The sequence below is a fragment of the Apis florea genome, unplaced genomic scaffold (assembly GCF_048593485.1).
Source record: "Apis florea isolate Af1SG1 unplaced genomic scaffold, ASM4859348v1 contig_3496_pilon, whole genome shotgun sequence".
NCBI lineage: Eukaryota > Metazoa > Arthropoda > Insecta > Hymenoptera > Apidae > Apis > Apis florea.
Window position 1 is genome coordinate 3,008,154 of NW_028256773.1, and position 24,600 is coordinate 3,032,753.

General features: G+C 30.9%; 1 protein-coding gene across 9 annotated transcripts in view; it reads right to left on the bottom strand.

Moving 5' to 3' along the window:
* KCNQ (KCNQ potassium channel) overlaps positions 1-24,600 on the bottom strand; it is a 71,127-nt gene that overhangs the window by 25,538 nt on the left and 20,989 nt on the right. For 6 of the 9 annotated variants that reach the window (XM_012494467.3, XM_086913478.1, XM_012494466.3 and 3 more), the window contains exons 3-9: positions 19,015-19,105; positions 14,962-15,088; positions 13,890-14,065; positions 13,473-13,613; positions 11,108-11,218; positions 9,113-9,319; positions 4,855-4,875 (exon numbers count right to left, since the gene is read on the bottom strand). In XM_012494467.3, the coding sequence (XP_012349921.1) occupies positions 4,855-4,875; positions 9,113-9,319; positions 11,108-11,218; positions 13,473-13,613; positions 13,890-14,065; positions 14,962-15,088; positions 19,015-19,105 (874 nt within the window). The remainder of the gene's footprint in view (positions 1-4,854; positions 4,876-9,112; positions 9,320-11,107; positions 11,219-13,472; positions 13,614-13,889; positions 14,066-14,961; positions 15,089-19,014; positions 19,106-24,600) is intronic. The other 3 variants (XM_086913480.1, XM_031920265.2, XM_086913479.1) reach the window with 1 other exon arrangement.

Here is a 24,600-nt window from a genome sequence, read left to right on the forward strand (position 1 = left end):
TGTCAATGTATATTTAAAAAGAAGAAAGAGAAGAACGATTATATCCATATTTCTATAATTCTAAATAATCGATCTTCTTTTTAATATTCTCTGTGCAATAGTCTTTTTGAAATTCGATCACGATTAAACATGTTATTCGAACAACCGTGTATTTGAGATACACAGAGAAAGTAGACGAGGATTCGTACCATTCGATTGAATTGGATGATCCTTGCAATTTCAGTATCAACGTGATTAATATGAATCTCTATACTCGTCTCTGATTATTACCGACGATGATACACACTGATACCTTGATAAGGGTATGCCACTGGCTAAATGTGGGAATATTATTCCAAAATGATACAATCTACATTTAACAATGTCACTCGTCGTTTCCAACTTTATTCCATCGATTGCTGAACGTTCAAATAATTAAATCGGGAATAGGAGGAAACAACATGGAACATTTGCGATAGTGAACAACTTTAAAAAGAAAAAACCAAATATATATATGTATCGATACATAAATCGTTTCTGATAATTATCCAATGTATCATATACGTATTTTTAGAGGATTAAAAATAATCTTTTAGTACTAGAAAATTTCGTTGCTTTCTAGATAGGAAATTAATTTCACATTGAATAATTTCACGCGTAATTACCTCTGCTTTTGATGTTTTTCTGTTACAAAAAAAAAATCTTTCTTCGTTAAAAAATCTAATTACAACTCTCTAGAAACCAAGCGAACGGAAAAAGTAATTAAAAAAGAAGTTTTGCTAAATTTTTAGAAATTAATTAATGGAAATATGGAATTTTCGAGGAAAAAGAAAGTGGAGGAAACGAATTGTTTACCGTACCGGTAAAGATGAAACAAGAGGGTGAATTCGTTCCTTTGCTTTTCAGGTTTATCGAATTTTTTTTTTTTTTTTTTTTCCACAAACACGTCCGCAATCGTCCACGGCTACGAAACGAGTTCCCGTGATGACAAAAGTGGGTCACTATCAGTTTTCAAATTGTGGTATTTGAGGTTGGCAACATAAAGTCACGGTTAACGTCACATTTCAGCCTTTTAAGCGCTTAAGAAAGATTCCGGAAAGGAAATTTGGAAAGCGAGTTCATCAAATCCCTGTAATCAACGTAGCTTCGTCGGCTCGTGAAACCTTTATGAAGAAAGTTTTATGATTCTGCACGTAACTGCTGTATTCGAGTAAAAAATTTCGATTAATATCTGATTATTTTTCCGATATAAGGGTGATGATATATTTCGATGTTCGAATAACACGTTTGATATTTTATTCTAATTAATTCGTATTTGATAAAAGAATGTAATTTATATGTCGGGATTAAACAAGAATCGAGAATGAAACAGAATTCGAGAAAAAAATGAAAAGAGGTTAGGTTCGAGTCTAAACTATTATATTCTATATAATACTATATTTTATATGTTGGCGTTAAATAAGAATCCAAAATAAAACGGAATTTGAGAAAAAAGGTGGTGAAAAGAGGTTAGGTTCGAGTCTAAACTATTACATTTTATATAACAGTATTACATAGAATATTATTATAAGCTAAGAATCGTGATATTTCCACGTTTGATATTTTACTTTAATCAATTCGTATTTGAATTTTTAAATGTTTTTAATTTTGATTTATAATAAAAAAAGGATATAATTTATACATTGGGATTAAACAAGAACGAAACAGAATTCGAGAAAAAAGTGAAAAGAGGTTAGGTTCGAGTCTAAACTATTATATTCAAGATTCCAAATACTTAAAAATAGAGAAATACGAGACACGAATACAAGAAATCGAAAAAAAAAAAGTATCAAAATAAGAGATTATAAATAGATATTAACTCTTCATTCACGATTGGAAAACGAACAAGAATACAAATACAGGAAATCAATAAAAAAGAAAAAAAAAGATTTTATCCCAAACCATTATATTCCACGTAAATAACTTTTCGAATGTACATGAAAAAACGCGTAAGAGTAAAAAAATACAAAGAAGTTATAATAAGAAAAATAAAAAAAAAACGATGAAAAGTTAAACAAGTTAAGAAGTATCGTCGCGCTTTTAAACGACATCTTCCACTCGACAGCGCGAAAACTGGGTAAATATTTCGCATCAAGATCGAGGAAACAATCGGTTGGGAGGGGACGGTAGCGGAAACAGCCGACGAGCGTAAATTCTCGTTCTCCGAGGAGGCGTTCGCCTTTTTGCATTTGCAGGCCGATGCTAAAATAAAATGGCGACACGTGTATGTATATACCGAGTGAAACGACGGTGAAACGACTCTGCCCTCGCACGACATCTCTCCTCGTAACGACACGTACGATTGTAACGATTTTTTAAAATATCTCGTTATTATATTATACGTATATAATGTAATACGTGGTCAGCCGTGGAAATAAAAGGGAACTGTGTGTAAATTCGGATCAATTGAAATGCGGTTTTAAACTGGTTCGAGTTGTTAGTTTGAGTTACGACCAATCGAATTGCGGTTTCTCGATTGCGGAAATTGTGAGTATAATGAATTTTGATTAGTTGAAATGTGGCTTTTCATCACGTTACGTTCCATATAACATAAATTCGCGAATCTTTTACGCGGGAGGAAATTAAATCTTCGGTTTGAAAATTTAAAAGTTTTTGAGGGAAATTTTTTTTTTTTTTTTTTGTATGATTTCCAATTGAAGATTGTGCAACGCTGTGGAATATTAATTTAGAACGAATTGTAAACTAACGAGAATCGTAAGTTAAAATTGAAAAGGGAATTTAATTTTAAAAGGAAATTTTGTTGGAAAAAAAAAAAAAAAAAAGAAATGCTTACATCGATTAATCAATCGAAGTTACAATTTATTTTTCGAAACGTTTCAAGCAGAATCGTTTCAGCCGACGTCATCGTCGATTCAGATTGTACGTACAGGATGTCAACAATATCAAGAATATAATGATTAATGATCCGGAGAAAGCGTGAAAATTAAATGAGCCTAACAATTTTTTTATCTCCAACACTTTATATAACCACTTTCATCTCCATTCCTCTACCAAACTAATGTTATATCAATTTTCGATAAAAAAAAGAATTATTATAATCGCATTATTATATTCGAAATATGTTTAAAAAAATAATAAAAAAGGTACGTACATATATTCCCTTAAAGATAGATTAATTTAATTTATTATAATCACATTTGTTGAAGCGCAATTGAGATAACAAAATAGAAAAGAAAAAATTCAAAGGAGCGAGGGTCGAATAAAAGTATACGACAAACACGAAATAAATAACCAACATCGAAGCTTCTAAATAATTAAGCGTTTCTTATTTATAAAAAATTACAAATTTCCAATCTACTCGATTTAATTTTGCCGCCAATTTTCACGTTCGCGCGTGTAATAAAAAAAAAGCATAAGGAAAAATTTATCAAATCAACGGCCAAAAACGTTAAGCGCTTAATAAGCCTTAATAAACGAGATAAGAATGATATAAATACGCACAAACACAGCAGGAATAAAAATCGTTGAAATGAAAATGTATTTCTTAAAAAAAAAAAAAAAAAAAAAAGAAAAATCACAAACACACGAATCAAGGCGAATCTATACAACCATCTATCTCAACAAGCAACTTTCAACAATAAATATATATCCTCGACTTTTTCTCAACACCCTGTACGTGTTAAAGCGACACGCAACATATTGCTTACTGAAGATACGATACACGCGCGAAGAGATAGATACGCAGGCGCATGCACGACAAACACAATTGGATCACATTGCATGACACACGATCATAGTTACTTCCTTTCAGAAAAATTCAAGTGACGAGACGAAGCTTCGTATGTGCAGTAGAGAAAGAGAGAGAAAGAGAGATAGATAGATAGAATAGAAAATATATAATATAGATACATGTAAAAAGGAGCAATAAGTTGTTATATTGCACGTATTGTATGTCGAATAAACGAGTCCTTCCGCGGAATTCTACATTCGCCAATTCATCATACCTTCTTGGATTTTATTTCTTTTTCTATTTTTCTTTTTTTTTTGTAACAATTTCACAACGTTTTACTTTCTATTATTTTATTATCGATTTAATCAATGCAAATTGCTTCGAAGCTTATTTAATTGCTATAAAAATCGGATTCGATTTTGTTGATTTTTTTTTAATCAGTCGTGAACACGATCGACCACGATGATTGCAAAAGTATCCAATAAGCTACGTTCAGATATATTCCTTTATAAAATGGCCGAATATTTATTACCTTATTCCGTGCGATGATATGATACACAATGATAATTGTTTCGAAAATAAAATTTCCAACATTCATTCGAACCATTTCTTCGAACGACAAAATTCTTCGTTCACTTCATCTTCGATTTGCACTTTTTCTTTTTTTTTTTTTTTTCGAAACTCTATAATAGCTCAGGATACTTTTGCTTATTCGATTAAAGATAAAAAAAAATTGTCCGATACGTGGGAGGAGGGAAAGAAAAGAAAAAAGAAGAATCGAAAAATTATCTCAAGAGACGCCCCTCCCCCCCTCAAAAAAATATGTTTGTCAACATTTATTCGAAAGTTAGAAGCGATTTGAAAAATTGATCGAGCGTCGGATAAATTTCGTATTACTTCGAAACAGACTCGTGTGTTGAAAACCCGCCCCTTCCCGTTCTATATTTTTACGTGACAAAGAAATCACGTGAATAATAATAATAATAATAATAATAATAATAATAATAATAATTATAATGATAATAATAATAATGATAATAATAATAATGATAATAATAATAATAATAATAATAATAATAATCGATAAATAAAGAAAACATGCAAAAGATTAAAAATTGAAATAAATCTAAATAGCCTTTACATACCATCTTCTTTACACAAATCAACTGAAATATATTACAGGTACATTTTATATATATCGTAATCAAAAGAGATGGGAGATGTGCTTTTTTCTTTCTTTTTTTTTTTTTTTTTTTTTTTTTTCAAATATATGCATGATGATGCGATGAACGGGAATTATATATATATATATTATTATAATTTAGAGTAAATTATATAGATAGATAAATAGATAGACGGGCGTATGAAAGGGAAAGAAGAAATAGCGAGGACAATGGAGATATAACACGCGAATTTTTTTTTTTTTTTTTTTTGGCAGCAGATGCTGAGAGAGATACCGACGAGTGAGATTTCTCTTTGTGTATTTTTTTTCTCTCTCTCTCTTTTTTTTTTCTCATGTAGTATCTCCATGTGCCGATAAATTTACTTTTGAAAATTTCGAATCGATAGATTTGAAATATTCAAAATTTTCTTCCCACGTACTTTTCTTTACGTATGCAAATTTATTTGAAATAAATTTTTCTCTCTTTTTTTTTACAATTTCATACCTTTTTTTTTTTTTTTTGCTTGCGAGCATTCGATTAGCAGATTAGCAAAAAAGAAAAAGGAAAGGAAAGGAAAGAAAAGAAAAAAGATAGGATAATAATTCGGCAAAAATATCGGCGAACGAAATTTTCCAAGCGAGAAATAAATTGAATTGCTCTAAATCGGTGTAACGTTGAAGAAGAGAAGAAAGAATTAGTTTGCAATTAAATCGCGATGCACTTTTGGAAAGTAGATGGAGGAACATCGAAAGAAATGACTGAAATACGAATGCATTGCGAGAGAGAAATTTTTTCTTTACACACATATATTTTTATACATTCGTTTCTTTCAGTTTATTATTTCAACACAAGTACAATGATAATTTCGTCATTTGAGTCATGTCGATCATTTGATTCGAACGTTTCTTTTTTTTTTTTTAATAGAAGGATGCGAGAAGCGATTTGCATAACAAGTATACAAGTATAGAAGTTTTGAAAGCAAGTTTCTGCGAAAGAAACTGTTCGTGGAAAAATAAAAATGATTAATCGATGCCTTTAACTTTCACAAATTTCCGATGAAATGTGATACACTGTTAAAGAGAAAAATTTAAAATAAACTTAACTAAGCATTCGTTTAAATAATAATATATTTGATAGTAAAAAAAAATTGCAGGATTTTCATTCGCGGTGTAATCGAACGAGAAAATTTTTTTGCGATAAAAAAGATAGTTTTTCTGAACGAAAAAATATTTAACCTTTGATATATATTTTTTTTTTTTTTTTTCTATAAAGAATGCAAAAAATTTGGATTAATTTGTTTGTACATCTTAAGAAAAGAAACATCATAATCTTGATATTTTATTTCGAACTTTTGAAGGAATGAAGAAAATTTTTATACTTTGGTTATAAAAATTTTTCTGAAATTGCATTTTATAAAATTTTACATTGTCATATTTCAGAATTTCAATTAAGAGAAATAATATAATTTTAAGATCTCGAAAAAATAATATTTCCTATATTTCCAAATTGATTAAAAATTTGTTTCAAAATTTTCACAAAACTTTTCACAAATAGGATAAAAATAAATATTTCGTACGATTCTAAATTACAAAAAAAGAAAATTTTCTTTCGTCAATTTATTAAATTGTTGTATCAACCATTCGAAAAGTTGATTTTCCGCCAAAAAGAAAAATTTCCACTTTTTTTTCTCTCAGTCAAAACACCATCCCCAATTCGATTACATCGCAAATTGCATCGCGATTCGAAAATTTATCGAGCAAACGGAAGTGAAGAGACAAACGATCCTCCATATTGGAAATCAATAATTCTCTAAAAACGCAACCGAGAAAACGAATAGAAAAGCGAAGAATCTTCGTTTCGTGCCGTGACACGAAAGAAGAAAAGAAGAAGAAGGAGAAAAACAAAAACGTTAATGATACAAAAAGCTTCCAAGCATAATTCGAAACTGCATCAACACCACGAATAATCACTAGCAATATTCAAATTAGTAAGTTATATTTCGGATATTAGAGCGGCACATTGAAAACACAGAACAGAATTCACATTCTCTGCTTACAATCAATGTTTTCCAACCTTTTTCAGCTTTTTCTATTCTGGCATAATGATTATTATTACATTAAAATTTAATTTATTTTATTTAAACACTCTATTATGATTCAAGATATATTTGAAACACGCGCCCTCTACCTTCGAAACCAAGTTCGAAAGATTGAGGTTAGGTTAATTCAGAATCGTATCTTTATCTTTCTCGACGAAATGTTTCTCGCGAAAGTTCCGTTTCTAACGTTTTGATTTTTAAGTTTTCTCGTATGTTTCGAGGATACGAATAAAATAATATTCCACTTAACGAGAGGGCAGTATGTAATTTTAAATATTTCTAATCAAAACGCCCCATGTTGGAAAACACTGGCTTACATCCATCCACTGCCAAATTATTTGTCTGCATCACTTTCAACGAGGGATATAGATCGAAGTCCTGTGATTAGCAATGATATACAGGATTTCGTAGTAACTTTTTCTTTTAATCATTCTTTTTAATTGTATATTTCTTCGGATTTAATTCGCGGATTTTCTAGATTTCTATCGACAAGTTGAAATCGCATTGAAATAATCTATCATCTTCGATGCTAAATTTAAATTCAAAGAACTTCGATGTAAGCAGATTCGTCTTTAAAATGGCGTCGTGAAATTAATTTTAATCTTTTACAAGGAATTATTGCATTTCGATATTTACGAATCGTTTTTGCTTTTGAATATTATTAAATTATATCGTTATTATACAGGGTGTGACATATAAAAACGTGGAAACATAACTAGAAATTTCTTAAGTTTCAAACAATATTATGGTTGATTTGTATTGTATATAGATATCAATTCTATTAAACTTTTTTAGGAAAATATATATCGTTTATAATTATTAATTTTTATTTATTTATTTAACTGGATATTAAAAAAGATTTTTTTTAAATATTTATTTAGTTTAGTTAATTTTAATAATAATTTTTGAAAACACGAATTATCATCATGGAAAATTTAAAAGTCTTGTATTTGATACAAGAAATTCAATAGAGATTGCGCTTGGAATAAAATAATTCTTCCATCTAAAATTTCCAACGCCATTTTAAAAGCATCTTTTATGCACTGACTCGAATAATCTCGGTAATTTATAATCCTATAAATAGTAAACTGAGATGGGAAAATGTTTGAATAAGTAGTTTTATTACACAGAAAACGGATTAAAATTATTAAGTATAAATTTTGAGTAAATTTACCGAGATCAAACGAGACAAACACGTACGACAGAGAAAAATCACAAAGATTAGAATCAACTCGATAATTTTCCTATTGTTGAAACAGATTAGTATAAACGTTACTGTAAAACTGTTAATCTTTGAGAATTGAAAATTTAAAAAAAAATAACTATTTTTATAAAATAATAATAACAATATTCAAATTTCGATCCTGATAATACGTGTTTATCTTTGATCTTTTATATTTCAAACTAGAAAAATAGAAAAATGATTATAAAAATAACTCTCAGACACACCAACTAGACAAATATTATTAAAATAAACGAATGAAAATCTTGGAATTATTTAAAGAAAGAATCTCACACCTCATTGATTATGAATCTAATTTAAAAATCGAAATCCAATTCAAACCTGATTCGACCAAACTTACTTAATATCCCTCTTCTAAATTTTCTCATTTAATTTTGGCCCAAATCAAATTGAAGAAGATAGACAGAATTAAAAAAGAATTAAAAAACATCATACAAGATTGTTATTCACCCCATGTCCATAAATTTACCAAGCGAATTTAACTTAAAGACTATCTCCCAAATCCTCTCACATCTTTAATCAAACAACACACCCTTTCCTCAACGACACAACAACCAACAACCAAATTAATTCCACAAAAAAAAAAAAACAAATACCCACAAAGTTTTACAGTAACATCCACCATGATCTGTTCAACGGAAAAAAAAAAAAAAAAACACCAAACAATCCTGCAATCTCGACGTATCCTATATAAACGTTCCATCGTCGAGAGAAACGAGAAGGAACCCGGCGCAAAGAATATATATAAATGATCGATTTTGAATAAGACGGCCGAGGAACATCGTAAAAAAAAGCAACTAGAAACAACAACAATCAACGGCTATCATTATTATTAGCTACTGCCATTGAACTCGGGCGGAAAGAGGGAAAGAAAAACACTTAGGCAAGAGAAACCTTACCTTTCCCAACGGTGTTGAGGGTTGTCCGGTCGGTGCTGGATCCTTGATGTAAATGTTCCACGTGGCCACGCTGTTGATGGCTTTGTCGGCGGCGTAACACCTCCACAGGCATTGTATCAACATTGCCGCGGCCGGTATCTGCCTATTGAAGTGTTTCTGCCGTTGCTTTTGCTGCACCTTCAACGCGAAACCGGAGCCCAATATTCCCTGGAAACGAGGGATATTTTGTGATACAATATCGTTGCTATGAGGATTTATGTTTATAAATTAATAGAAATTAATAGATATTAAAAGTACACGTGGCTTTTTAATATGTAATTCTGAATGGTTTTATATTAGATAGATGGTGTTGGTAGCAATACAATATCGTTGCTATAAGGATTTGTGTTTGTTTAAAATTAACAGATATTTGTTCTAAATTAATAGATATTAAAAGTACACGTGGCTATTGCCAATGGTTTTATATTAGATAGATGATGTTCATAGCAATACAATATCGTTTCTATAAGGATTTGTGTTTATTTAAAATTAACAGATATTTGTTCTAAATTAATAGATAAAGTACGTGTGGCTATTGTGAATGATTTTATATTAGATAGATGATGTTCATAGCAATACAATATCGTTGCTATAAGGATTTGTGTTTATTTAAAATTAACAGATATTTGTTCTAAATTAATGGATAAAGTACACGTGGCTATTGCCAATAGTTTTATATTAGATAGATGATGTTCATAGCAACACAATATCGTTGCTATAAGGATATATGTTTATTTAAAATTAACAGATATTGTTATAAATTAATAGAAATTAATAGATAAAATACGTGTGGCTATTGTGAATGGTTTTATATTAGATAGATGATGTTCATAGCAATACAATATCGTTGCTATAAGGATTTGTGTTTATTTAAAATTAACAGATATTTGTTCTAAATTAATAGATAAAGTACGTGTGGCTATTGTGAATGGTTTTATATTAGATAGATGATGTTCATAGCAATACAATATCGTTGCTATAAGGATTTGTGTTTATTTAAAATTAACAGATATTTGTTCTAAATTAATAGATAAAGTACGTGTGGCTATTGTGAATGATTTTATATTAGATAGATGATGTTCATAGCAATACAATATCGTTGCTATAAGGATTTGTGTTTATTTAAAATTAACAGATATTTGTTCTAAATTAATAGATAAAGTACGTGTGGCTATTGTGAATGGTTTTATATTAGATAGATGATGTTCATAGCAATACAATATCGTTTCTATAAGGATATATGTTTATTTAAAATTAACAGATATTTGTTCTAAATTAATAGATATTAAAAGTACACGTGGCTATTGCCAATGGTTTTATATTAGATAGATCATGTTCATAGCAATACAATATCGTTGCTATAAGGATTTGTGTTTATTTAAAATTAACAGATATTTGTTCTAAATTAATAGAAATTAATAGATATTAAAAGTACACGTGGATATTGTGAATGGTTTTATATTAGATAGATCATGTTGATGTAATAAAAAAGAGAAGGGTGTATATTTAATATTATTATTTATAGCCATTGACAGCCAATTGTTTAAAAATAATAAATAGTTTTATAAGGAAAGGATAGAAAGAGAAAATGTTTTGCCTACGATCAATGAATTAAGACGGAAGATGTTTCTTTTTCCCCTTCTTATTCTTGCATTAAATGTCTATGTTGAACAAATATCATGGTATTTGCATGGTCAAATATTTTTACTGTTTGCTGACAACGAAATATCTTCGAATCATATTATTGCGTACGTATACAAATATTTAAATACAACAAATAAATACGGTATATGTTGCGCATCAAATATTTGTACATCCAGATGAAATTCGAAATTATTATTCATTGTAATTAACATCGCGAAATCTTCGATTCGTTTATTCGTTTCATTGGAAGGCAAATAAATATAAAATTTCTATTACGTTTGATAAAAAAATAAAAAAATGTATATAACTTACGGCTGGAAGTGCGAAAAAGGATATGGCGAATACGCTGAAACACGAGGCGACTATTTTTCCCATCCACGTTTGTGGGACGGTGTCACCGTATCCGATTGTGGTTACAGTAATCTGAAAGAGTCAAAAAAAATTTTTTCCCTCATTAGATCGTTTAGAAAAATTTAATTTCAAAATTAAAAAAAAATACACGAAAAACGAAGTTCAACAACTTCCGACCTAAATATTAAAAAACAAAAATTAACAACAATGTAACGTAACAATATAACAATATAAAAATAAAATATCTGCATTCTAAAAATAGCATCCTAAAATCGAATCAGAAACTACCGCCAATCAGAAATCTCGCCGCTTCAACACAACCCTATGCCCTGTTCACAAACGAATAACGTAACCGGTATACACGAATACACGAGAGAGAGAGAGAGAGAGAGAGAGAGAGAGAGGGAGGGAGGAAGAGAAAAATAAACGAAATAAAAAAAAAAAAAAAATAAAATTTCTCGTCACAAAATTCGAGGTCACAGTAACCACCACCGCCATCTCGTCCCACGAATATTTTATTAAAACCTCTTTCCTGTCGAGCGTCCCGGTAATTAACGCCAAATTGAAAAACAACCTAATTAAAATTTCAATTCCCCGTCGCGTCTGTCTCGCCTCGGATAGGGTTAGCGCGGGAACGATTCCAAGCCAATCCTCCTATCCCCTCTCCTTTCTCCCTCCTCCTCCTCCTTCTCCCCCTCCCCCCTCCCTTTGGAAAATCGGATGGAAATCGGTTGAACGCGGGCAGCGAATCCGCGAGGCGGCGTTAATCAAGTCCGCATTTAAATCTCTCGGCCCCGGTGGCTCCCATCGATCCCTTGGCGCTCGTTCGACAACGAGTTATATATATATATAAATACAGATATATATATATATTTTCCAAGCGATTAGCGGCCGCCGTTTGACAAACAACGCTCGTAGGGATTCCATTCGATTCGATTCGTTTCCAGATAGGGAGAAAATCGCTTCGTCCCGAATTAATTATTGGCGTTAATAGAAATTGTATCAATGGGCAGGGCTTATTAAAACGGGGGAAGCCGGAGTGAATGGGATTGGACGTATGACGTGTGTGCGGTTGTTGGTTTGATTCTTTTGGGGGAGGATTGATTGCTTCGAGTGTATTTCTTCAGGGATTATTTTATTAAATTTTTTTGGGAGGGGAGAGGGGGAAGAGGATATGTTTGGTTTTCGTTTAATCTTTTGGAGAAAAATTTTTTTCGAAACTCTTGACAAAAAAAAAAAAATGAATAAATAAAAATTTGGTGAGTCTCTTTTGAAAAAGAGTGTATTTGTTTGGAAAGAAAATTGTTCGATCCAATTTTAAAAGATTATTTTATTTTAAAAGGGTGATAAAATATATTTTGGATCTTGGCGAATTTATGCGTTGCGTTAATACATTTTTTTTTCTCCCGCGATGTTTAATTAGAAATGAAATCGTAATAATAATTTTTCCCCTTTATTAAAATTTGTTCGTAAAACGTTGCGTAATAAAAACGGCAGAGAAATATGTTTATGGATTAAAACGAAAGGCTGCGAATGTTTGCCTGATCAATCAGTGAAAATATTTCAAAGCAAATATTTAAAAGCAATTCGAAATGTTCGGGAATCGGGAAACTTATCGAAAGAAATATCTTTGAATTTAAATATAAAATTTTAAATATAAAAGTGTCGTGTGAAAATATTTTCCGAGGGGATAATTTTGTCTTTCTCTAAATTTTTATTTAATCTTATAACGTTTATTTAAATTATTAAATTATTTAAGACGAAAAGTTTCTTTTAGTAACTATTAGATAGCATTATTGTTTAACTTGAGAGATTAGAATTGTAAAATTCATGATGAAAAAAAAAAATGGTTCGAAATTCATTTTATTCATAATGGAACATTTATATTTCTTCTCATTTAACTGCATCATCCGGGTAATCGAACTCCGATGTTACCTATCGATTACCCCCAACTACATTAACCAACAGTACCAGTTACTTCAAATAATTGGCTTCCAATTATTTCATCAATTGAACAGTTAAATTTTTATTTTAAATTAATCGTAAATACTTTAAACAAATATCAATTAAGTCGCATGATTATAAATTAGAAAAAGAAAAATATAAATTCCATAATTTTAACATAAAATCAAAAATCAAAATTTCGAGATAGATACATTGATGTAATGCGACACATAGATTATATAAAATTATATAAAAATAAAAAAGTGAAGTAAATTTCTAATTATTCGCAATTTAACCATAATAAAGAAAACAAATTAATAAATTAATAATAAAACGAATAAACGTGTATTAAAAATATAATAGAAAGTGAATTTTCACTCACCACGCCCCACCAAAGTGCATCGGCATAGCTGGAAAAATCTGTTTTTCCATCAGGACCTATTACGTCTTTTTCGGCAAGATATACAAAGTAACTGCTGAAAATGAGACCAAGGAATCCGATGTATAATGTCGTAATCAGCTCCTGCAAAATATCGAAAATATTCTTATTTATAAAAATTGAAAAAAATATCGAAATTATCGTAAAACAGAATATGTATACATTCTATTTTAAATCTGATGGAAAATTAGTAATGGTAGTAATAAATTAATAATATATTATAACCTATAAATAATATAACTTGTATAATGTACACTTATGCGTATAATCTAACCTATACATGTATATAATAATTTATGTATGGAATGAATAAATAGATTATTTAAATCTTTAGGTTAATAATGAAGTTAAATAAAATACCTGACGATGAATGAAAACAACAGAGCCAAGAAGTCGCCACGTGCCACCTTGTCGATCGACATGAAGCATTCGCAATATTTGCAAAAATCTTATGCCTCTTATTGCAGAAGTGGCAAACACTTGACCGTTGCTTCCTACAGACAGCACCACCATCGACGCGACAACCACGATTAAATCTAAGATAAAAAAAGAAGAAAGAAATAAAATCAATGTGCTTATCTTTCTCTTTTCTCTAATAATTCGTATTTATCTTAAAATGCATAAGGGAACATAAAGAAATATGTACCAATGATCCTTTTTCTTAAACACGACGTTTCGTAAAAAAGAATTCACGTATAACGAATATTAATTGTAACGCTTAGGAAAGCGTTTAGACGACGACTGAGCGTGCGACTTAGAATTACGTCTCGAATTTTGTTTACATACTCGGTCGGTCTATTATCGACGACTTCTTCGAATCGAGACAGTAGGCGAAACATAAAAATAAATAATAGTATTCGCACGAGAGCTACGTTTGTTTTCGTTCGTATTACTCGTTCGTAGTAGATTGAAAAAAAAGTATTATGATATTAAACGTTATCTCAAATGCAAATGCGTTTAAAAATAAAACTTTACTCTCACGATAATATTTTTTTGCAAGTGCATCTTATATTGGTATCTGTAAATTACAATTCACACATATAAGTAACTATAAAAAAGAACGATTATACAATACAAAACGCATATATTTCGACATATTTTTACTCAGTCAACACAATTTTTTTTTTTCGAAATAATAGAATTCACAAGATTAATATTAATCGTATTAATCTCAAAAAATTCAGATAAATCTTCGCTCGATATTAATCAGAATATATGGATGAAACAAATCGCACGCCTTTGCTAAGACAATAACGAGACAAACAAAGACAAACAATTTTGACACCGGAGGGAAATTTCGCGTTTCAAAGAGGTCGCATTCTCGGTCTAATTTCGACCACGACAATCGGAGGACGCGAATATTGGATTAACCCTCGGGCACGGAGCTAATTGAACTGGGATCAGGCGTGCATTAGCGGAACGCACTACTCACCTATGATACAAATCGGTTTCCGTATGAAGCGGAGCCTGCCGCAACAGCCCATGTACTTCGATCTGCAACCCGCGCTCCATAATCTCACCAAGTACTCCACACCGAAGAATACCACCAGACATATTTCCTATGAACGAAAAAAAGGAAAATCTGTACGAAAATCTTTTTTTTTTTTTCCTTTTTTATGTTTCATTCTTTCTATCTCCAAATAAGTTACATCGTACATTTTTTTACGCAAATTTACATATTTTTCATATTCTTCGTATGCTATTTTTGCTTATACGTGATAATCGTGTGATATAAAATGATCAATCTTTTCAAATAAACAAGAGAAATTATTTTTATGTAATATTATAGTGTAAATTTTATAATAAGCAAATTTACATGATAAAATTGCTGACACTTTATTACAAATGTAATATATAATATATATATATTACATAATTAATCGTGTTTATATTTCAAATAATAATTTTATTTTCTATTCTTTTTACTTTGACTGTATAAAAATTCGCAATCTATAAATAATGAATAACGACGAATAGTGAGTAATATTTTTCTTTTTCTTTTTTTTTTTTTTTTTTTTAAATCTAAAAGGCATAATTTTAAAATCTTCGAAATAATCTGAAAAGAGAAATTAAACTATTAATTATTACACGAATAACGAGCAATAATTCTTTCTAATTTTTCATAAAAGACGTATCTAGCTTAAATAATTTTTCTGAAAAATGGATAAAGAATAATCGCATCTTCATTTCGTATCCATATTCCGTACATTCTGCCAATTGAAGTTCCATTCACGATTTTTCCCCTCCCTTTTCATGCGATATGAACGGCGCTTTATTCTCCACGTTACCGTAAAAACCTCTTTTTTAACAGGAGTTTGAATAGTCCATTGGGTTCAAAGGGTTAACCTTTTCGAAGAATATCCAACCCCGCATTTCATACGGAGATCCAAAGTTATAATACGTGACTTTTTTTTTTTTTTTCCCACTGGATATTCATCTTTATCGCGATGAATAATCCGTTTTAAGTTATTTAAAAAATTTTTAAAAAATTTTTCATTCTTTTTTTTTTTTTTTTTTTCACTACAAATGATTATATCTTTTGTATGAAATTTTAATCGAATTTTAATCGTAAATATTATTAATTCAAGTTGTTAATTTTATTTAACAATATTTAATTACATGCATTTTGCTCCTCCATGTTTCAAACACTTTGTTGTTGTTGCATTCTGCGTGATAAAATATGAAATATAACGTTAAAATGTGCTTCCCCATGCATTTAGTCCGAGTGATAAAGTCTAAAGACAATATTCCACGAGTTTAAATAAATTTCACATTTATCCCATTACTGTAAATCTGCAAAATGGATATGAAAAAAAAAAAAAAAAAAAAAAAAAGAAACGGAATATCGAAAATTATAATCGCGAGGATTTGAGGAATAAAAAACAAACCTCCATTTTTCTCACTTTATGTTCGTTAAAAATTTAATTTTGCGTAAAAAAAAAAAAAAAAAGTCTGCAATCTATTTGTAACACTCGTTACTTTACACCTATTCGTATCATATATAAATTTTATTTTGGTATTACAATTAAATGTTCAATTATTATGCAAATAAAACAACAAAAGAAATATATAACGATATATTCATTTGTATTGTTTACGTTAAAATACGGAATAAATACGATAAAAGTTTAAATTCGAACGAACTTGAATAACTTCGCAATCGGAAAATACGATCGTGCAAATATCCGTGTCCGTGTATAAAAATTCGATCTGAAGTATATATTTATCGAACGATCAATTGTGATTACGTTAAAAAAAAAAAAAAAAAAAAAGAAAGAAAATGTACAGGTAAACGAGCCAGAAAAATGTGAAATAAATTGCCTCGACCGACCGATAATCATAATAACGGCGAGAAAGGCATTTCCCTGATGACTTTCTGGTGTAGCGCAGTCATTAGTTCCCTGTTCTTAAAATAAATGTGCAACGAGCTCCAACGTTATATAGAGATGCTATATATCGATTGTTACGACCTTTATTGCAATGCCACGACGCCCTGTAAAAATGGGGACATCGATGACAGAATCGCGATGTTCTCTTGTTTCGTGAAACTTGCACATTTTTTTTTTTTTCTCTCCCCATCCTTATTATACACTATGCGACTCGTTGAGATTATTCGAGATATGCAATAATAACACATTTGAAATAAAATTAAATTAATGCTGAAGATAATCCCTGAAATCTCCATCGATTCATTTGAGAACAACTGATTATTATTACCGCAAAAATGTATGGCTTGCGGTAATAAATCTTAATTATTTGAAAAATTGGTTGAAGATTTTTAGATCAACTTGCTTAGATAAAAATGAATATATAAGATAATTTGTATTTAAATATTTGGAATTTTAAAATTAAATTATTTCTCGTAAGAAATTTATTTTCGCAAAAATTTTTTATTTCATGAAAATAATTATTCCATTCTGTTTGAATCTAATTAATTAATACGTAATACAAATATACGATCCGTCTATAATAAATGCAATAGCAATATAAATAGTATACTTTTTATTATATGTATAAAAAAAGAGAACTCATTACCGAAAAAAAAAAAAAAAAACATTCGTCCTCTAACGTCTATTTTTATCCTGTCAACGCGGAAGAGAAGTGAAAGCCAGGAGATGGCTTGTCATTAGGGACAACTTGTCAAGTCCCTAGCTTTTTATGATGTATACCTTGGACACATAAACGGGATCTATGGTTTTGCAATACCTTTAGACAGGTAGAAAGGCCCCTTACGTAGGGGTCGAGAAGGGGCTGACAATCCCTTCGGGCGATCCTAAAACCTCCCATCGCCCTTATTCCGTGATATTTGCATAATGACTTATGGATGAAACGTGACCACGTTTCGTGGGATCGCGACCCGCACCGAAAACTTGCCGGAATTTCAATTACAGTGGAAAGATTTCCGTCGAAATTGCGCTACGATCGTATTTTATTCGAGGCGAATGAATTTTAGTCATGTTGAATATTTTAATTGGGAAAATCGTCGTTCTAATTTTCGATAATATAAGATTTTTGAGATTTTACGTTAACGAGATGAATATAAAAGTAAGAATTACGCTTTCACGCGTAAGTAAGTTTTATTCATAGTTTAGAAATCGAACAGTATTTATTAATCAAAATCGTTTCATATGACCTTTTACCATCTGTAGATAAAAATCGAATTTCATCTCGATATAATAATTCACTTTTCAAGATGGTACAATTATGATAAATATAATAACGATCAAATATATATATATTTTAATTACACGTAAATCGTGATTTGTAGTAGAGAAATATCAATTATTATTTTATTTTCCTCTCAAATTTTCTATACGGAAAATTTAAAACCAGAAACTATACGCAACGCGATATAGGTTTCGCGTATAACCACTTAAAACGATGCTACGCGACACAAAATATAGAATAGAGTGAAAGTGGCTAAATGGCCTTGAACTACCATCGCGTCTTACGACGAAACTATAGGCAAGAGGCTTACGGAGATAAAAGAATAGCGTACAGTTTACTCGAGAAGTTCGTAAAAGTAATGGTGAAAGACCGATGGAACACTTCGCTTGGAAGATACATCGGATAAAGGAGATCGTTCCCTATGATTTCGCGAGTGGCTCTTGTTTGAATGCCTTTACGGCTCGAGATTTTCCCTCCTCGAAAGTCGTCGAACTTTGAACCAAGTTTCCGCTTATAATCCCGCTATAATTAATTAAATCCGGTTATCTCGAACAAGCTACGCTCGAATTACTCGCGAAACGATGCTTTGTTTGCGCGGTGTGTTTAGGCGCGTGTGATTTCGCATTCTCGAGGAAGTTTGACAGGCAAACAATAGCGAGGGCACGTCAATTTTCGTTTCCACGAATCCCTTGATGTTGAAGGAAGTACAATTTGTGTATATTATTTTATTTAAAATTATGAAAACTTATCTAATATTCGTATTGTTTTTACGCTATAATTGTCTTTGGTGATTAAAAATAATAGGAGCTTCACTTACCATCCAAAAGAGGGTCTCGTTAGCGAAGTTACTGTATTGCTCTATGGTCGACAAAACGCTAAATATGAGGCACACCAATACCACCATGAACCTGAAAGAGAGTAATTCCAATTATTTTCGTAGTGGAAACGAATAGAAATTTTCACATATTCAGGAATTTATCGAAATTTCAATCAAAAATTATTCACTATCAAGTCGAAGCAACATGTGTCGAAGCTAATTAATTTATTCGTTGTGAATAGAACAACGATAATTCGATATAAATTTTTCCCAATAATTATTTAACACATTTGCTTCCACTTGTTCGTTCGAGGCAACTCGATAGTGGTACATACCCAACACTACCGTCGCTGCGCTCTGTGATTGGCTAAGCGTGTTTCCTTAATAACTCGCAACAACAAGTGTGGAGACGAAAATTTTCACAAAGAAAAAGAAAAAAAAAGTGAAAAAGTTGCTTGAAATTATATTTCAGAGATCATCAGTTAAACTATGTCGATCGATTCCTGTGATGAAATAAAAATCAAACGAATATGATGAATGAGAAGAATGTCGAGGATAGATTCGATTAAATCTCTTTATTTTGCCGTCATTGGAAATTCATGAGACGCCAAATTAATTAATCGTCGCGACGTTAATTATCAAGGAATAACAGCTTGGGGTCATGGGAAAAAGGATTTATTTATAAGCGAGCCAATTCATATGCATTATCGATTCTAACCGTTTTATCATCGAGACATTTAGATAGCCGCCGAACTGGGACGTCCACTATATCTCTATACAAGTTTTGCAATTCATGCGGTGGAAAGGCGCTTATAACAGCGCGTTATTTTTAGCCATTAGCCCGTTTATACGATTAAGAAAATCGCTTTTAATTATTACATTTGAATCAATTGAAAATTGAATGATTGAATTTAAAAATTTATTGGACACCGAGTCATAAAAAATAATTGTTATATTGATTAAAATTAACACAAATTTTTTCGAACATAATAAATCATTAAGATGATAATATGATGTTATAAGATAATTATTGAAGCTTGTATAGACACCGACGCAGAATTTCCCTTTCAAGTAAAATCGAAGCAATGGGACTATCGACCTTCTATGATCATGAAACAACACCTTTGTCGAGGCCGTACCTCAAATTCCGTATTAGATTTCCACGAAACCAGTATTGGATTACTGGGCTATCAGACGAGACGATTCAGGCCTTTCTTAGAATTATGATCACAAGACTTGGGTTTTCATTTCAAAATTATGATACAATGCAAATTGCCGCGTATTTTGAATAATTTGAATAATCTGTTCAGAAATTATGCGAGATTAATATTAGAGAACAAAAAGCTCGAAGTTTGATCTGGAATTTTTAAAATAAAATTCAGAATCAACAATTCGATATCTACTCCTTTCGTATTTTATCATTTCGAACATTTTGCAGAAGTCATTTCTTGTATCAATGTATCTTATTTCGTAATCGCATAATTAATCGTGTCACAAAGTTGTTTTAATATATATACTCTGTAATGCATCTCAAGATAACTTCTAACATTCTTGAAATAGCTCCTCTGCTCCAAATTATAGCAATTAACGCGACGATACGTAATCCTCTCAACTCAAGATATCATCTACTTCCGCGTATATATCACGATAAAAAATTAAAAATTAATAGCAGCATTTGTTGAGAAATTATCGTAAATTTATAAAATTTTTATCTTCAGTATAACATTTATAGGATCCATTTAATCCTAGTTGTAAACTTTTATACGATTAAAATGTTAAAAATGTATTTAACTAGTATAAAAAAAATATGATATTATATACATTAAGATACATTCAAAAAATAGAGAAAATCGTGCCAATGGTGTTCCTTTTTTGTTTTACCCGGATATTTCAATCGGTTACCACGATAAGAATTCAAAGTGTCCATAATACTTCAAACAATGCTTAAGATATGAATGGATCCGCAACTTAGTGTTCCACATTTTTTCCTGGGAATGCATATTTCTTCCACTTGTCTGAAGTTTGGGATAGGTTAGTGAAGCGAAGTGCGAGCGAGAGATCCAGAGCGAGGAATTAAAAAATTATCATTCCCTTTACACGACGATATCTCAAGAACCAAAAATTGCATCGGAATAAATCGAAAAATGTTTTAAAGAGTAAAATTTCGCGCTTCTGATGATCGTTCACTCGTTCACCAAAAGCCACTAAGTTCGGAGTTATAGCGCTTCGAAGTTTTTCTAATTTTAATACGCTTAGCTACGTGATATTCGTTGACGTCCAATCTACAAATAAAAATTAACGATCACCTTGTTTTTGTCGTTACACATTTCCTGTGAAGTGTATTTTTCACTTTTTCATAGAATTCTAAATAATATATCGAGATATGTTCAAGCAAAAGAATATGAAAAATTGTAACGATCGTTATGATGAATAGTCTGTATTACTTATGACCCACGCTCCTCACGGAATAATTGAATCCACACACAAATTTGAAAGGAACAATGAGGGACCGTAATTACAATGCAGTAATCAATTATTCGGTAAATTATAGCTGTTTACGGTCACGAATGCACACATTATTAAATCGATCGACGAAAGTCGAACTAGTGTTTCGCGTGTTTAGACATTTTCTTCATGGTTACAAAAATGTTGATGATAAATTTATTATTTTGAGATAAAATAATTTTAAAAAAAATTAATAATTCTTTGAGGAATTTCAAATATTACTAAATAAACTTCATTCAACTTACCGCACGAACTAAAATATTATATATATTAAGAAAGTATAAATTATGTTACGTTTACGAAAAGATTTTTGTAGACTTTTCTAAAAAAAAAAAAAAAAAAAAAAAGTCTAGAAAAGTTTAAGGAATTGCCTTGAAGATATAGGGCACTGTTACTCTAGTGAAATAAGTTACTTAAAATGCATGGGACTCGAAAAATAAAATTTACAAAGAGGAAACACGATAAACTAAGAGATATAACTAGAAAGACGGAACTGTAACTTGAATGAATCCTTTTCGAATTTTCAAGTACTCGGCAGGCTACTGACTCAGAGAGACAAGGACGATCTCATAGAACATTTACTGCATGAGAAATGAAGCATGCTCTTCTCTTCTCATGATATCAAGACTATAAGATCTGTACTAAACTGATCCACAGTCGAGAAACTACGAATTTCACGATTCTGACTTCCTCTGAGAAGTCTGAAATTTAATTATTTAGCCACGATGGCCAAAACGCGACTACCATGCGGCACTTATTATTATTTATATATATATATAAAATTTATTATTCTGTCCTTTCATAAAAATTAATTTCAAGACAAATAAACGAAGAGATTATATTTATGTAAGAAATAAAAATATATTCAGTTTAATAATATATCTATTTTCTACAAGTGCAAATAATATAGTTTCTATCGAGGTTGAAACTCTTATTTTTGAAATATTATGAAAAATATATCTTATCAAGATATTTGATCATCGTTGCAATATCCTTCATTTTGAAGGAAAGAAAATATCGAAAATATCGTTACTTATCGCAAACTGTTATACGAATAATTTGATAAAATACTCGAAAGCAAAGAGTCGATCGAAAAAAAATATTTAAAAAACCCGTTTCGAATTAGGTTAAACTTAGAAATATGCGAAAGCAAAGAAAAATAACGTATCTCGACGCGATACCTCTCGAAAATTCTCTCGCCGAGTTTCACTGTCACGCGAGCGATGAAAATTTGCAAATCGTCTCAACAAATTTTTCCATCGATTATACACAGGTCGCGGTGCAACTCGAAAGCAATTTAATTTATGCCCGTGGTCCGCATCAGCACGCGAAGACGATCCACGAGCCGATGCGGAATAACAAACGAAGCAACGCGATGGAATATGCACGAGCACGATATGTAGGGCGATATTTAACAGTTGGAAATGCAGATGCCTCGAGATTTCGATTCGATTTAAAGCCAATCTCGCGTACCGCGCCCTCTATCGGGACACCTGTGCGTTGATTCTATTTAATTCACTCATAAAATAAAAAAAATTTGTGATTAGATTCAAAATTTGTGAGAATAATCAAACGGTTTTGAATTCCAGATTTTTCTAGATTTTTTTTTTTTTTTTTTTTATATAAATTTCTAAAGAAAATATTGTTCCCAAAATTACTTTCAAACAGTCTAAAAAAATGGAAGAAATAAATATGTAAGCAATCATCGATACGATTCTAAATGCAAAGAGTTAATAATCCACTGTGTGCATTAGGCGTGACGATAAGAAGGAACGGTAGTGATACAAATTGAAACGTGGCCGACAGCATCTCCTCAGACCAGATACAACGCGGATATTAACGCGGCGGATCGAGAGGAATCGTGGATGGACTCGACCGGTTGTGCAAGTAATTTATTAGCGAGCGATAGCTCGTTAAGTAACGACGAGCGTTAACGAAGTCTCCACGTGTTCCACGCTTTAAGATGGCGTGTCGACCGACTATAATTCCGGGCTGCACACCTCCCTCGGACTGCCACCGTTGCTTCACGGGTCACCTTCATCGACCTACTATGATAATTGTCCCTTGCTCGACCCTTTTCGCCCTTTTTACGGTGTTGGGCAAAGCCTGTTTCGTGTGTCGATGAGTTTGTGTCCATTCGTATCGTTTGCTTTTATTCCTTTTTTTTTTCTTTGTTTTTTTAGATCTCTAACGCTCGATTCTTTTTAAATTCGTTTTAAACAAGATATATTATCCTCGACAGGGATGGGAGAAATCTTAACGGTCGAAGTTCAGATATATAAAGTTACCTCTGCAAGTTACTCTTCAATAATTTATTATTCATTGAATCGAATAACCGCGGATAACTCTGTAGCCGAGGTTGTACGAAGAGGTATAAGATAAATGTTACTTTAAATAAAGTTACTTAAAGAAATTTTATTCGAAATTTTAATTTAGTTATTTTGATGGCCTAACTGTCTATCTATAATGGATATATGTGTTTATATATTTCAAAAGTGACACAGCTCAAAAAAAAAGTATGTATTTTTCTTTTTTAACGAGAATTCGAAAATTGTTTGCGAGTTTGTAAATGAATTATCGAAGAAATAGATTTAACGAACGAATAATTGTGAAAAATTCTTAACCTCGCTTGAGAGGTTAGGAATAGAATAGGAAAGGTAATAGAAAAGAACCGAGTAGTGCCATCTATCGAAAATTATTAAAAGTAATCGAAAGCCGTTATAATTTCAAATCTAATTTCAATAAATCGATCACTTATTTAAAAACCTAATCTGGTGATAATTCAGCGAACAGTACTGTAATTGGATCTATCTAAAAATTCAACAATTTTAATTATAATAAATATTTAAAACGAATAGAAATAGAATATATCGTGGAACGATATATTTGAATAGTATTATAAAAATTAAACGAGAAAATAAACGATAATAAATCCTGTTTGGAAAATTAGAAAAGTATCGCTTATAATATATTCGTTGTATACCACTTGACAAAGTCGTTCGACCAACAAGGGATAAATTCTCGAGCACCTATCGACCGTCCTCCACGATGAAGAGTCTATCGATGTCGAGAGCGCACTAA